We start from the raw sequence: 17,250 nt of genomic DNA on the forward strand, positions 1-17,250 counted from the left end.
ACGCTTTCCTGTAGTTTTTCACCAGGTTTGCACACTGCAGGAGGGATTTTGGCCCACCTCCACACAGATCTTCTCTAGATCAGTCAGGTTTCTGGCCTGTCGCTGAGAAACACGGAGTTTGAGCTCCTCCAAAGATTCTCTATTGGGTTTAGGTCTGAGACTGGCTAGGCCACGCCAGAACCTTGATATGCTTCTTACAGAGCCACTCCTTGGTTATCCTGGCTGTGTGCTTCGGTCATTGTCATGTTGGAAGACCCATCTTCAATGCTCTAACTGAGGGAAGGAGGTTGTTCCCCAAAATCTCGCAATACATGGCCCCGGTCATCCTCTCCTTAATACAGTGCAGTCGCCTGTCCCATGTGCAGAAAAACACCCCAAAGATGATGCTACCACCCCATGCTTCACAGTAGGGATGGTGTTCTTGGATGGTACTCATCATTCTTCTTCCTCCAAACACGTTTAGTGGAATTATGACCAAAAGTTCTATTTTGGTCTCATCTGACCACATGACTTTCTCCCATGACTCCTCTGGATCATCCAAATGGTCATTGGCAAACTTAAGTCGGGCCTGGACATGTGCTGGTTTAAGCAGGGGAACCTTCCGTGCCATGCATGATTTCAAACCATGACGCCTTAGTGTATTACCAACAGTAACCTTGGAAACGGTGGTCCCAGCTCTTTTCAGGTCATTGACCAGCTCCTCCCGTGTAGTTCTGGGCTGATTTCTCACCTTTCTTAGGATCATTGAGACCCCACGAGGTGAGATCTTGCATGGAGCCCCAGTCCGAGGGAGATTGACAGTCATGTTTAGCTTCTTCCATTTTCTAATGATTGCTCCAACAGTGGACCTTTTTCACCAAGCTGCTTGGCAATTTCCGTAGCCCTTTCCAGCCTTGTGGAGGTGTACAATTTTGTCTCTAGTGTCTTTGGACAGCTCTTTGGTCTTGGCCATGTTAGTAGTTGGATTCTTACTGATTGTATGGGGTGGACAGGTGTCTTTATGCAGCTAACGACCTCAAACAGGTGCATCTAATTTAGGATAATAAATGGAGTGGAGGTGGACATTTTAAAGGCAGACTAACAGGTCTTTGAGGGTCAGAATTCTAGCTGATAGACAGGTGTTCAAATACTTATTTGCAGCTGTATCATACAAATAAATAGTTAAAAAATCATACATTGTGATTTCTGGATTTTTTTTTTTAGATTATGTCTCTCACAGTGGACATGCACCTACAATGACAATTTCAGACCCCTCCATGATTTCTAAGTGGGAGAACTCGCAAAATAGCAGGGTGTTCAAATACTTATTTTCCTCACTGTATATCAATATTTGAAAGTTAACAAGGCTTTCGGGGTATTGCTTAACCATGCTGAAACACCAAAGTGGCTAACCATAATAATGTGCTGTAAATAACTAATGTAATTGTGAGACTGTGATGGTGCAAGTCAGAGGTGCACGCAGAGACAATACTATACAATAATAAAAAATAAAAAAACAAAGAAACAAAAAGGTTTAATAGATTAATTTATGTTGAAACCAGACATGGTAATGAGAAGCATGTTAGCTGATTCAAAAATAATTGGACACACTACAAACACTTGATCAAACCTTGTAAAAAGCACAAGAAAAACTCAAGCTTTAAGATTCATGAAAATTATCATTCACAATTTTACTCAAATGAAGTTGGACTTTTATATTGCGTATATACTTTAAAACATACATGCTCTAGATCAGGGATACTCAAATCTGGCTCGCGAGATCCACTTTCCTGCAGAGTTTAGCTCTAACCCTATCAAACACACCTGAGCGTGCTAATCAGTGTCTTCAGGATCATTAGAAAATCACAGGTAGGAGAGTTTGATTAGGGTTGGAGCTAAACTCTGCAGGAAAGTGGATCTCGCGAGCCAGATTTGAGGATCACTGCTCTAGATTAATAACAAATGTTAATTCATATATGCAAAATGACACAGTCAAATGTATAGTTAACAGAAGTCTTTAAACATGGTGATTCAGGATATGGATTGAAGACTTAATTTCTTCTCTTTCATAGGATTGAGTGCCCAATTGGAACAGATATATGAGAGGGAACAAGAGAGGGTTAAAGGCTGGGGAAGAGCGACACTGCACTAAATAACGTCTCAGGAGTGGTTTGACACAAGATGGATTATTTAAGGGATCCAAGGTTAATTAGTACTGGTTATTTCATCTTAGGAAATACTATTCAATAAGCAGAAAGTATTTAATTTTTTCACTTAGGAAAACTAGAATAACATTAAATGCTATTCCAGAAGGTGGGAAAATCATTAAAATTCTTATATAGGTGCTAGTGAGCAGTTAATGAAGTTTTAAGTGGCCACAGGATGCACAATTAAGTGGATAGTATATATTACATACAAAAGGGTGTATTAAACTATAAGGGGATAAATGACTGCTATTGATGCTAAGATACAGTTGGAAAACTTATGTTAAAATGTCTTGTGACTTTACCAATAGAAAGCAGACAGTACATGCAGTACATGTGTTAAATGTGAAAAGGCAATGGGATTTTGGGACATTAAGCTCTGCTCCACTATTTATAAGTCATGCATGGAGGTTTAAATTAAAGCTTTTTCACCATGAGCATGCATGAGAGGTGTTCAGCGATGTGGGCGTAAAGCTGGCAGCATGCACAGGAGAGGTAGGAAAAGAGGATACTGTACCAATTGGCACGGGGCATCCAGCCCATCCAGGCCAGGCTGACCTGGCTCGCCCTTTTCACCCTTAAAGCCCCGGAAACCCTGTGTCATAGAAATGGAACTGGGAGTGTTACTAGGATAGAGGCTGCAGGCGCCCTTCCGGCCTCCAGACGAGAGAGCACGGCACAGGGCAGAGAGGAGTGGTCCAGTGGTTTCTTAGCAAACCACCGTTTCTTGATATGACCAGTGTTTTAACTTATGTACTTGTAGACCAATTTGTCCTGGCTTTTGTCATAGAAAGCATCAGGCTTGATTTGCTAGATTTAGGAATCCAGTATTTTTTTCCAGTAGGCTCCAGGTTTTATTAATGTTTTTTTAGACACACAATGCAGATATTTCAGATATCAAGGATAAGATGGGTTGCCATTTTGACCACGGGACTACTCTTCTCTTAAGGCTCCACTTTCTTCAGTTTTCCAGCTCTCAGCTGGGACATACCAGTGGGCAGGGTGCATCTAATCCAGGGGCACCCTGTTCTCCTTTCTCCCCCTTAGGCCCCTTTTTGCCCTTCTTTCCCTTCTCCCCCTGTGGACACAATAGCTTGGTCAGTGGAAAAATATGCCTGATCAGAGAAGTTTTGTATAGTGTTTTGAGACCAGTATGTCTATATGTATTTTTTTTTAAACTGTATTTAAACATGCACATAGTAGCCTAATTTGTTTATATTATATTGGTTGATATGGTAGTCTTGGAGTTATATTGAAAAGTAGTGTGTACTGCATCATGCAATAGCTGATTGCATTGTAAATATGCTCTATTCACTTATTTAATTAATTTACTAGAAGTCTTGATTTATTTAACAAATGGTGTCAATTATGTCAAAGTGCCAAATATGTCATGTATCTCAATAGTAGACCAGCTCAAGCTAGTATATATATATATATATATATACAGTGTATATATATATATATATATATATATATATATACTGTATATACTGTATATCAAGGTCAAGCGGCGAGGCATCTATTCATCAAGGTAGTGAAAGGTCTCCCCTGGTGTGCATGGTACCAAAATTTCAGGTGAATTTGGAGGCCAAGGCATTCACAGCAATTCAGCATCATGTTCCTCAAATCACTTCTTGACGATTCTGGTAGTGCAGCATGGCACATTATCCTGTTGTTAATGGCCATTACCGGCAAGGAACACAGTTGCCATGAATGGGTGCATTGGTCTGCAATAATGTTCAGATACCTGACAGGTGTCAGTGATTGTGCCCACAGGCGTGTGTCTGCCCAACAGTGCATCCAGGTGCCATATCTGCTGTTGGTTATCGAAATATCCACACTCAGCCATCGACGTGATGCACCAGGAATCTTGTTTCGTCAGACCAGGCCACTTTCTTTCAATCATCCATGGTCCAATCTTGATGCTCGATGATCTTGAGCCCATTTCATGCGTTGTTGGTGATGGCATGCAGTTAACATGGGGACCCGGCTGGGTCATTGGCTACGCAGGCCCATACGCAGAAGGCTGCAATGAACTGTGCGCTTTGATACATTTGATATTTCTTCGCGCCCCGGTGAAACACATCAAATTGAGAAACTAACGGAATGCATAGTTGATATAAAAAACTGGATGATGAGTAATTTCTTACTTCTAAATTCTGAAAAAACAGAGGTGTTAATTATCGGACCTAAAACCCCCACATGTAATAACTTAGAACACTGTCTAACACCTGATGGCTGCTCTGTAAATTCTTTGTCATCAGTTAGGAACCTAGGTGTGCTATTTGAAAGCAATCTTTCCTTTGACAGCCATGTTTCTGTAAAACTGCATTTTTTCATCTTAACAATATATATAAATATATCTAAATTGAGACCTATGCTCTCAAAGTCAAATGCAGAAATGTTAATTAATACATTTATGACCTCAAGGTTAGATTATTCAAATAATATTCAAATCCGTTAAAGGATTGTTAGGCTGCATCAATTAGGTCAACCAGAACCGGGAACACTTCCCATAACACCCGAATGTACTTGATATCGTAAGAAAAATGGCATCTACGCTAATATTAGTCTGTTTCTTTCTTATTCCGAGATCACAGTTGCCACCTGATCCAGTCCGTATCCAGATCAGATGGTCACTGCAGTCACCCGGATCCAGTCCGTATCCAGATCAGATGGTCACTGCAGTCACCCGGATCCAGTCCGTATCCAGATCAGATTGTGGATCAGCACCTAGAGACGACCTCTACAGCCCTGAATGGCAGCGGAGATCAGGACACCTAGCTGAACCCCAGAGACAGATCCCCAGTGAGTACCTCGTCACTTAGACAGCCATCGGGACAAGAAAAACGGGAACCAAATGAGTCCTTTACAAAATCTGACTTTGCTGCAGTTGGAACTGAACTGCTGTTTCGTCTGGCCAGAATGAGCCTGGTTTCTCCCAAGGTTTTTTTCTCCATTCTGTCACCGATGGAGTTTTGGTTCCTTGCTACTGTCGCCTCGGGCTTGCTTAGTTGGGGACACTTATTTTCCAGTGATATTGTCTACATGATTGCACAGATACTATTTAAACTGAACTGAGCTGGACGATGACATCACTGAATTCAATAATGAAATGCCTTTAACTGAAAATTGAGTGTTTAATCTTGTCATTTTACATTATTGACACTGTTTTCCTATTTTCTGATATTGGACAGTTGCTTTGACACAATCTGTATTGTTAAAAGCACTATATAAATAAAGGTGACTTGACTTGACTTGACACTGTAGTAACTCCTGGTGATTTGTCCCACTGTGGCCTTGTCACTGTGAACAATACGCGACAGCTTCCAATCCTCAGTTGTGGATGACACACGGCTGGACATTCGTTCGTCATTTGGCCATCCGTGCACTACGTTTAATACATAATCACACTTTGTGGTACCCGCAAAGTGAGCTGAATTCGAGATCGAAATTCCGAGGCGCTGTGCCATCACAATCTGTCCTTTATTAAAATCCGATAAATCAGCAGTTTTTTCATTCTAAAACCAAACACTTTAATGGCTGAAAGCTGGTCCTTGGATGGTATATATACTGCTTTGTGAACTGCACCTGCAGCACCATTCAGTTGCCAGCCATGCTTATTGCTCTAGGCTGGGGGTGATCATAACTTAATGGCTCATCACTTAGCAGTTATGGAACTGAATTGTACTAAATAATGACACCATTGTGTTACTAAGTTTAGTTTTTAAAAAATCTGTATTATATAAAATGCTGAAAATAAGGTGACTTGACTTAGGCATGACTGGAGTCTTGAACATTAATTTAAACATTTTTCAAAGGTACTATTCATTTATTTTGAGGTGTTTAATGAGGAAAATAATACTCTGTGCACAATTACCTACAGCAACAAAATATATTGGCAAAAATCTTATTTCCTAAACTGAGTTGTCACAATATAAGGAATTAAATGCATAACTGAATGAAATAGTAAATGATTTAATGTGAGGAAACATTTAATATTATATATATATATATATATATATATATATATATATATATAATTAAAATCATGATAGTTTTACTTTAAAGTGTTGCTAGAAGGGAAAGGGAGGTTTTGAAAACAGGAAAAGTTAGATGGGAATATCAGATAGGAGGATATGGGATGAGTGACTGTCAATTACAGATGAAGGGAACAAGACTGACAGCAGTCTTACAGGGCACAAGGGAAGAGAAAGAGAAGCAGGGAAACACCCCACAAAATCCCACCTCCAACAAACCACACAGGCAGAAAAACTGTATCTCCATGTTGTGACAAAAACAGAAAAGCCAGTTCTCTCCATTTTCTGCTTCTTGGTTATAACAGTGAATTAAACATTATGCAAGAATTAAACATTATACACAAACAGTTCAACTTTGACATTCCAAGAGATTAGATTGATTTTGAATTTTAAATGATGACAATTAAAGGAAAATGAATCCATGGTAGATTGATTTAAACACCAAAACAAATGTGATGAAATGGTCATGCTGCATGCACACATATTTTTAGGAAAGCGATAGAGTTTTCTGGAGAAATGACAAACTAGAAATAAAGCATCTTGGTTTAGATTAGGCAAGTAATCCTGGTTCCCACAATAAAGAGCAAAAAACTGTGTCAGGAGCAGGGGCGTAAATTTCATCTAACATAAAATTTCTGAAGAGCAATTTTTGAAGGGGACACAAATAATACAGCCAAAATTGTACTTGTAAGGATAGATATGCGTACACAGCATGGACCATGTTTAAATATGAGTTCGGTTCACCACGCGGTCATATTATAATTATTATTTTGCGTCATCTATAGTATTTTAGGTTTTGTCTGAAACCTAGTAACTTACTTCTCTTTCGCATTAATTCAACCGCATTAAACCCACTGATCTGCCACTTAACATCATATTGAACGAAACCCAACACATAGGACTACAATATTATTACTACTACTATTAATATCAGTTCACACACAGGCTTGTCGCCATGTTAGTTGTAGTGGGTGACAAGCTACGGTATTAAGCTTGTTAACCTTATAATTGCTCATAGAAAAAACATCAAGGATATCATAAAATTGTCATGACTAATTTATTAATGATCCAGCATCATCTGTATTAAAGAGAAAGAACCATTTCACCCGATGTTTAAAGAGAATAAATAGCCTTGACAGCCTACTTACACATAACTAACTTGCTCTCTCTCACCGGACTCGTGTGCGTGTATCGGTAAAGAAGGAAAGCAGGCAGTGGACCAAACCACTATGAGGCAAGGGAGGGGGGAATCAAAACATTTCTGAACTTAAAACGTTTTTTTTCGTTTATTTTGTTTTACTAATCACACAATTATTTTAAGTATATGTCCATTATATTATTTTCAATACACATAGTCGCTTGTAATGATATTTTTAGGGGGGACAAGCCTCAGATAGGGGGGGTCCTGTCCCCCCTGTCCCCCCCGGGATTTACGCCTATGGTCAGGAGCTGACCCCCAGGGTTGACGAATGTCTGAAGCACCCCTCTGTCACCAAAGCTTCATAAGGAAGTGCCCAAAGAATTACTCCTTAGACTTTGATGTATTAAGTAAACAGAAGTGAATAAATATGGTACAGGCTATGAAGAGTCTTGTTCTCTATTCAAGGAACCAGGGTTACATACATAACTGATACATACAGGTTTACATATTCTTTTCATATGTTCACTCGACCTATGAAAGCTGTCAGTAGCTGATGCAATGGAAACCCTATACAGTATTTAAATGATACAATTTAATAAAAGTGAAGGCAAACTCATCCTGTCTATGGATTTATGCAGGAAACTGGAAGAAAATTGCTAAAAGCAAGAAAAAAAAAAACACCAACATCTTCAGGCATTGAATGTGCAATGAGAGTTGCAGCCTTTCAGACTCTGCAAGCTGGCCTTTGTAGACTGCACCCCAGCCTACTAGTGAGGCATCTTTCATAATCATCTTATGAAATGATTCTCATTGCTGACATGCTAAGTCTTTTGACTGCTCTAGAATCAGCTTCAATATTCAGCACATGGATGCCCTGAAGTTGCAACTGAGCCAGGGCAGCATCTGTGCACTTTGTAAATGCATGAGGTGCAAAGACTAGGCCAAAAGCAATCACTAAAAATTGGCAAACTTTGCCCCCAGCATGATCCAAGTAAATTAGAATAAAATCTATTGTGATATACCAACTGTCACGGCGCAATGAGGGAGCACCGTGGAAAAAACAGGGTCTGAGTCCAAATGCAGGTGAAACTTCTAGATTTAATTAACAGAAAAGCCAACAAGGCAAAAACAAAACAGGTTACGGAACGGGACACAACAGACGGCAACACAGTGCTTGTGTCCACAGAGCATAGACAGACAGGATACTACAATTACATCCGTGTGCTGGAGGGGGACCTGGGGACTGAGGCAGAGCCAGCGGGATGGGGACCCAGGGCAGAACCAGCGGCCACCACAGCGGTGTGTGTGGAGCTGCCACCTTGGAACAGGCAATGGCGGGCGCCTGAAATGAGCCCCCTCGGAGGAAAACTCCGGGAACCTTGTGAGTGGGCACCGCCACCTTGGGAGGATCGTGAGCGGGCACCGCCACCTCCAGAGGATCGTGAGCGGGAACCACCACCTCAGGAGCGAGAACCACCGCCTTGGGAGCTTTGCGAGAGGCCACTGCCGCCTCCTCGGGAGCCTTGTGAGCGGGCACCGCCGCCTTGGGAGCTTTGTGAGCGGACGTCCCCGCCTTGGGAGGACCGCGAGCAGACCACGCCGCTCGCAACGACATCAGCGGGGGTTCCTGCATGCTGCGTATCAGCCGGGACACTCCGGGAATGGGCGCAAGGTACTGGGTGCGACAGATGAGGCCTCTGATGCCCCTTCGATCGCCGCTTCGGGAGCGGGCTCCGCAGCTTACTCCAGCCCGAAAGCTGAGCCGCTCAAATGCAGAGCCAGGTTAATGTAGTCCTCCAGCGACTCCTCAGGAGCCCAGTATGGCATCAGGGACTTGTAGGGCTCGGCCAAGCCTCCCCAGAAGATGACCATGAGGCAGGTCTTCTCTGTCGCCGACCGACAAGCCACTCCAAAGAAGTCCCTGGTGTACTCCTCATTGCTCTGGTCTCCCTGACGGATGTTGAAAAGGTTCCCTGCTGGACCCATGTTTGCTGGCTTGTTTCTGTCACAGTGCAATAAGGGAGCACCGAGGAAAAAACAGGATCTGGGTCCAAATGCAAGTGAAACTTCTTGATTTAATTAACAGAAAAGCCAACAAGGCAAAAACAAAACAGGTTACGGAACGGGACACAACAGACGGCAACACAGTGCTTGTGTCCACAGAGCATAGACAGACAGGATACTACAATTACAAATAACAATTAAACAAGCCAGGCAGAGTGGTGAGTAAGAAGAGAATATATAGTCTGTGATAATGAAGAACAGCTGAGGGTGTAATGAGTGACAGGTGTGTGGAGTTTGGGGGAATGGAGTCCAGGAGGTAGTGACCTCTGGTGGTGAGAGAGAGAAACGCAGGGCCCAGAATCTCTAATTACAAGATCTTGATCACTCATTACGGAAATCTGGAAAGAACAGAAGCAGTCTTCACAATGAACACAAAATATAACCATCCAGAAAGCGCTTACTCAGTTTGGACAGCTTTTCTGCTGGGCTGGATCTGGCCAGTCCAGCTTTACCCTGTCGACAACATGTGAAACCACCTTAGTTAACTCTTTAAATCTAGAGAGGGCAACGCCTCCTGATTGCTAGGGGTCTTCAAACCTGAAAGAAACTGCACCATGTGCACACAGCTCATCATGAGTGAATTCAACTGGAGGAATACAGTTGACATGATCAGGTGAGAGAGAGAGAAAGATCGCCTCCATTGCCTCAGGTTTGATCCCCAGGGCTCCATCTCATGAGGTGCCACGGCAACCTCACAGACAGAGTGGCAGGGGGTTGTCCAGAGTGACCAATCTTCTGTCCTCAAAAAGAAGGTGAGCCAGGAGCAAATCACTTAAACTTTTATTTATTTATTTAAGTTTTCACAGTGCACACAATCAGATGTACCACTGAGCGCTGCTCAAGCATGAGAAATTAGGTATACACTTCCTAATTAATGAGCCACAAAGAGATGAGATCCAAACAAGCTGGTTGCTGAAGCAAACGATTTCAATGCAAAGAAAACACAAAAACGTTTATCACACACTAGATAAATCGCTTCCTGCATGAAGAATCAAAAATCGGAGGAGTTTTGGTATGGATGCTTTATGAAGCACACGGTGCCTTGAGTGTTTCTATTTGGGCTTCAGACAATTTGTATGGGCTTCTGACGCAGAATCGAGTGAACCTATGAAAGGGAACCATATTTAATATATTATGAAGGTTTTATTTATGATAGTCTCAGCCTCAGATGTCACGCCTAAGCTGGCTGAACGTCTGATGCATGTGGCACACTTAGGGAACACTTTCAGGAGTTTCAAAGTCGTCACTGGATTGGTTAAATTATACAGGATTTATGGGAGGCGTATGTGTCATGTTCTTTAATGTTCCGCCTGGAAACAAAGATGCCGCGATGTCAAACTCTCTCATGTTAGAAGAAAGCCGTCGTGTTTACAGCTGTGATGATGAGTGCTTATCGGGATCAACTAAATGCTGGATTTTCAAAAGTATGTGAAATATTTATAGTTCGCGGCATAGAATCTTTAAAATATGTCCAAGAGTTTTACGCACCAGTCTGTTATTGTGCTGACATTTCCACGCCCATAAACATGATGCGGCACAAAACGAAATGTGATTGGTTGCTTTACCTGTCAGTCATATGGGTGGGCCTTAGCCATTCAAAGCGGCCTAGGTTCCCATACCTTCTGTCGTCAGTCTTGAAGGTCTGGCTACGCGAGACTATGTCTATGATGATTTATACATAAACTTAGCATTAAGGCAATCTGATTTACAGAACCTTACTTGAGTGGAGAAAAAAACAAAAAAAAAAACATCCAAAGCAAAAAAAAATACGTCCCTTTATCAGGATACTGCATTTTAAAGATAATTTTGTAATATCCAAATAAGCCTCACAGATGTTTATTTGAAAGTGTTTAAACATTTTGTTTCATTGTTTAGTCATTATTTCATCAAATGTCTGTGAAATCTGCTCCATGTAATCTTTTAATGTTCATAAAAAATATTTACGTATTAATAAATTTGATGGGGAAAAAAATACTGTTGAAAGTGGGAGGACGTTCCTTTTTTGCGCTGAGTTTATTACATAATTTATAACATTTCAAAACAAAAATGTGTCAAGGTTAAATAATTTCAAGTGCCATGCTAAAACATCTACAGTATAAAACTAGATGATTTTGTGTGATTAAATGAAACTACTTTTATGACCACTGTCTGAAATTATATATTTAATTAAACAACTGTATTTAGATATGTTAAGACTTAGTTCCGTGACATTAAAAACTTAACATAGTGGCACAGTGTAAGTCTATGAAACAGGCAGGTGAAATGAAAAGAATCATGCAAGAAGAAGAAGCCAATACAGGGCCATTACAAAAGCAAGAGCCTGTTGTCAATGGACTTACTCTGTATTTCTTGCTGGAGCAAGAATCATTGTAATAAATATTTTCACTTGACAATAAACTAAACAAAGAATCATTTTTTTCCCCCCCTTCTTTTTCTGGCTTTTATGATTATGGGATGGTAAAATGCTATGTTAGTAATGAAACTCTGAATGATGACAAACAAATATTTATACAAATACAGTTGGAGTAAAAAATATTTGAACCCTTTGACTATACCAGATTTTTTTTTTTTTTTTTTGTATAAATTGGCTATACAATTAATGTGAACTTAACCACAACAATAGACAAACACAGTTTACTAAAACAAACAAAAGTGCCAAAAACACTGCATAAACATTCATAGTGTAGAAAGGGAAAAATGTGTGCACTCTTAGATCACCCTTAATGATTTTACATGTATAAGGAAACCATGTTTGCCTGTTGTTTCAACTTCAGTGAAGATCAGATTAAACTGTGTGAATAATTTATGCAGAACATCAAAGAGTTCATAAACTTTTTCCTGCAACTATAAATACTGCTATTTGCTATTGCTATTGTAGAAGAGAATCCATTAAATGTAAGATCTTCACACTGATCTTCAACTCCATGGTCCACATTCTGTCTATATGAAGGCTTTGTGCCTAAACTGCTTTGTAAATGTCCATTGACATCAGATCTAATCAATAAAGAGTGAAAGTTTCATTCCCTGTTTCACAACATCTATGTCACAATCACCTTTTCTCCTCTTTCCCCCATGTTGCCCTTGTCTCCCTTTAAGCCTGGTAACCCCTGCAAAAATACAACTTCAAGTAATTACAAAAGCCTGGATACTCAGCGGTTCAGGGGTAAAGAGCTTCCTTCATAGATATTGCCGGTAGCTACTAAAGGGCAGAACAGTTGCAGGAAGCAACGCAGGAAGCAACCCAGGAGACAACAAATGATAAGAGTCAACACACAAGCAATAAATGAGTGACAACTCACATCCATTCCAGGTGTTCCAGCAGCTCCCTTCAAAAAAGAAGAAAAAAAGCAAAATATTTTCTGGAACTACAATACTGAATAATGTGACCATTATTAAATGGCCAAATAATTAACAAATCTTTGAATACTTACAGGTAACCCATATGGCCCTCTGGGTCCAGGATCACCAACATCACCCTTCTCACCCTGTGACAGGTACATTGAACAGCACCTTTTATATAAACAAATCTAGTATATAGTATTACCATAAAATCTTAAATATGTTAAGACTGCTGTGAGGATCAGCAGGTGTCCCTGTGTTGGTCATTTGAAATCTCGAGCTTAAAACAGTAAAACACTGTGAGAATTCAGGTAAATCAAAGATTAAAAACATAAACCAGCATGCAATATTCATATTATTACAGTGTAATTGTCTACATTACAGTTCTATGCTAAAATTAGGGGAAAAAATCAGAAAACAAACATAGCATTCTAGATAAAAATAAAATTATATAAAATATAATAAAACTTACTCTATCTCCCTTCGGACCTGCTGGACCAGGAGTCCCAATTGGTCCATCCATACCCTATCAATAAAGGAGTGTATAAAGTTTTGTGCTTTCATTAAAACGTACATGTCAACACAGTTTATCAGGAAAATCAGGCTGCCATAAGTTTTTTTTTTTTTTTTTTAAAGATTCTTCTCTCTATATTAATCTTTAGACTCTATCTTGCAAATATAATTGGTCATGCAAATCTCAAATAAATACACGGAGGAGCATATAATAAATGGCATGTTAATGGATGAGCAAGTGTTAAATCTGTGTTAATATCAAACTCAGCAGTAGAGAGTATCTCCAGTTTAATCTCTCACTGTCACAGAGAGCTTAACATTAATGAAACATTACCAACGAGTCTAACCCCCCCGCCCCCCCTCACCATAAATGTGTCACATGACCCATTTTGGTATTTTTTTAAGATGCAGGATGGCACTTGGGGGGCGAAACATGGCTGCTTAAGACTCACCCTGGGTCCTGGCTTGCCGTCCAAGCCAGATGCTCCCTGTGCATTTATGGAAGTATGAGTGGAGGTTTGAAAAGTGAGATTAGTACATGATGAACAGTCACTCGGACAAAAAAAAAAAAAAAAAAACCTTGTCAACATCTGTGTAACAAACATGGATGTTTATCCAGCACACAAAGTTTAAGGGGCAGCAAAGCAGGCTTGGCTGACTGCATGAGTCACAACAATGAAAACAAACAAATGGACAATTGTGAATGTGGTAATGGTTATATAATGTTGAGTCAAAATAAGTGGGGATGAAGTATGAAGATCCCAGGCTGCACGGCAGTAGTGTACTTACGGGGAGACCAAGGGGTCCTCTGTCACCCTTATGCCCAGGTTCCCCTCGCAGTCCCTTGAGACCATGCAACCCAGGTTCCCCCTAAGTGGAGAGGAGTGGCAGAGGACAGTTCAGGGATTGCTGGGTAACATTTACTCAGGAGTAAACAATCTTGTCTTTTGATTTTTTGGACAAATAGCACAGGTTTAAATCCTCCTGAATAAATTGCACTTGATAGTCTACAATGAGTTGGATGACTAAGAACCTTTTGGTATAGGAGTACACAGTGGGGGTTTAAGTGGTGAAAAAGACCTGCTGCAAGTCTTACAGCATTCTGTATGTACAAAACAACACTGCTCAACTAATAACTTTTATCTTTGAAAAAGGTGATTTGCTCTCTGAACAATTGATGGCAAGTTTGCAGCATGCCTTAAACACCAAATGTCAGTATTCCATTAGAGAGTTGGGATTAATTTGTGTAACAGCATTAACTGAATTAAATTCATTAACTACTGATTCCAATAGTAACAAAGTTAAGACGCAGGCATGGCTGTGTCATTGATATCAACAATAGCACATATATTCTTCATCCCGTAATGATGTACCTTTGGCCCAGGGAATCCATGAGGACCCTGCAACACAACACAGCATTAATAATATATTTACTTTACTTTAAACTTCATTGTCTGTTCAGATTTTCACCAAACAGTCATCTTTGTCACTGGCATAACAAATCTTATTGACAACTACACACCACTTAAATACATACACAATCAAACACAAATTCAAAACATAAAAAACATGCCATTGGAACAAAAGATCTTTTCGATATGTTCTTTTCAGCCAATAGTATGCACACCCTATGTCCTGAAGGGAGGACATCAAAGCAGTAATGGAGGGGATAGGTTTGGTCTAAATATATGGAGAGCGGGGTGATTTGAGGCTTTTCTTGAATCCTTTTATTGAAGTTCTCTTCCTTCTTCCTTCTGAAGTTCACCTTCCATGAGGTGAAAATATTTTACTTCAGCATTATCAATAGCACAGTTTAACTCCATGTGGCTCAACTTACCCTCTCCCTAGGCTCAATTTACCCCTCACTGGAGGCAAGCCCAGATCCCACTTTTTTTTTTGGAAAGCCATATTTTGAAAGCAGTTTATTTTGTATCCAAAGGGATTATTTCCGAGGATACATCCTGGAATTTATGTACATATTTAAGTTGGACCCATTTACATTAGTGTCATGTGCTCACTAAACACATTGTAAGTAAAAACTAGCTTAAATTACCCCACTCTCCCCTGCTGCAATTGCCCTTTTTTCCCCATAAAATGTGAAAACAAGTCTTGCAAAGTATTCTGTTTCTGACCAGTGATCTTATTTGCTTCCTTAATTATTTTGTTTTTCTATTTTATTGTTAAATTACTGTACCACAAAACAGTATCGTATGTTAGAATGCTTTTAATCATTGATCTATAGACCATGTCAGTTTCTTCCTAAGTCTTCCTATCAATATTAAAATTCCTTAATTTCCGGAGTATACCTAGACATTGTCTTGCCTTCTTATGCATGTGTTCCACATTACCCTGAAATGTGAAATTATCATCAATAATTATTTCCAAATATTTAAAATTTGAAACTGGCTCTACATTTGTACCCTTAAAAGTAACTTTTTTTAAGTCTTTAAGCATACTAGCATAAGATGTTTTAGGCACTGGAATAACTGTAGTATTCCATGCGACCAGTACAAAGCCATCATCTAAAAAGACTTCAAAAAGCCTGGCACATACATGCCCCATTTGTGCGGCACACTCACAGTGTTTTTAAGACCATCTGGACTGGCTGCCTTATTTGTTTTTATTCTCTGGAGCATGCTGATAACCTCTCTTTCATGTATTCTCATAGGTTCAGATTATAGGTCATTATCTCATTATTCAAATCAACTACACTATTGCCAAATCGGGAATAAAAAGCATTTAGGTTATTTGCAAAACTAAGGGGGTCATCATACAGAACTGGTTTCTTTTTTCTACCCATCACTGTGTTTAATCCCCTCCATGCATCTCTTATATTACCAGTTTTAAATTTTCTCTTTATGCTGTATTTGTCCCTTCTTTATCTTACAATTAACTTCTTTATTTAGCTCTTTTACTTTATCTGCCTCATTACGTAAAAATAATAAATAAAAATTGCTTTAGATTCTTTGTAATCTAGGGTTTGTTGTCTGTAAAACATCTAACCTTTTTAGTTTGAACAACCATCTCCACACAGAAATTAATATAAAACGTAATTGTATCACTCAATGGTTCATAATTACTGCAACAATTAAAATCATTAAAAAATATGCTCCGGTCTCTTAGGTACTCAGTTGAGTCCTTTGTCCATAACTGAACCTGCTGAACAACAGGTTTAGTCATTTTTAGCATTGCCTACTCTACTCTAACATAATCTGTCTTTCCCCTTCTAGGGAACTCCTGCTGTGTCCTCTAGCGGATACTTTGGGGAATGCTGCCAGCATGACTGGTGTATGAAACGTGTGGGAAAAAAACCAAAAAACAATTCTATTGGTCCACATAAGCCTGTGATGTCTTAGGCAGATGCTTGGAAGTATAAAAGGGCACTTGTATAAAATTTGGTGCTTGAGGGCTCAGAATGCATGCAGAAGCTCTGATCACGTTTGTCTCTTTATTCAAGGGAACAGGGGTAAGCGTCTGCACCTCTTGGGGACGGGTCCCGCTGCTGCTGAGGCACGGTGGAAACTCAGCTTGTGGGGATCACAGGTTGAGTTTGTTGTGAAGCATTGCACACCATGGCAGTGCTACAAGTTACAGGCTGACATGCTGAGTAATTTGGATAAGGACGGAGGTTTGTCTCCTGAGGCGGCTGAAAAGCTGCCCCACACTACAGATGTAGCTCTCCGTACCACCAAGCAAACTACTGCTGCCATTGGGCATTCAATGGCAGTGATGGTGGCTATGGAGAGGCATCTGTGGATCAACCTAGTGGCCATCGGGAAGGAGAAGGACTTTCTTCTTAATGCTCCACTTTCACCTACCGGGCTTTTTGGCACCTCCGTCAAAGCAGTTGTGGCACAATCAGGTGCTTTCAGGAAGTTAATTTCCCTGTCTGTCTATAGCTGAGGCTCCTAGACAAGATCAGAAGTCTAGCGTTGCTAACCATGCCCCTCCTCTCTCTAGTTGGCAAAGG

The 17,250-nt window shown here is 40.2% G+C and overlaps 1 protein-coding gene across 3 annotated transcripts in view; it reads right to left on the bottom strand.

Moving 5' to 3' along the window:
* Positions 1-17,250, bottom strand: part of LOC131543604 (collagen alpha-1(XXV) chain) — a 471,411-nt gene that overhangs the window by 5,037 nt on the left and 449,124 nt on the right. Inside the window, exons 27-34 of one of the 3 annotated variants that reach the window (XM_058781120.1) lie at positions 14,654-14,680; positions 14,070-14,150; positions 13,733-13,768; positions 13,240-13,293; positions 12,860-12,913; positions 12,728-12,754; positions 12,482-12,535; positions 2,701-2,778 (exon numbers count right to left, since the gene is read on the bottom strand). In XM_058781120.1, coding sequence (XP_058637103.1) covers positions 2,701-2,778; positions 12,482-12,535; positions 12,728-12,754; positions 12,860-12,913; positions 13,240-13,293; positions 13,733-13,768; positions 14,070-14,150; positions 14,654-14,680 — 411 coding nt within the window. Of the gene's footprint in view, positions 1-2,700; positions 2,779-3,174; positions 3,262-12,481; positions 12,536-12,727; positions 12,755-12,859; positions 12,914-13,239; positions 13,294-13,732; positions 13,769-14,069; positions 14,151-14,653; positions 14,681-17,250 lie in introns of all 3 variants that reach the window. The other 2 variants (XM_058781122.1, XM_058781121.1) reach the window with 2 other exon arrangements.

This window comes from Onychostoma macrolepis, chromosome 07 (genome assembly GCF_012432095.1).
Source record: "Onychostoma macrolepis isolate SWU-2019 chromosome 07, ASM1243209v1, whole genome shotgun sequence".
Classification (NCBI taxonomy): Eukaryota; Metazoa; Chordata; class Actinopteri; order Cypriniformes; family Cyprinidae; genus Onychostoma; species Onychostoma macrolepis.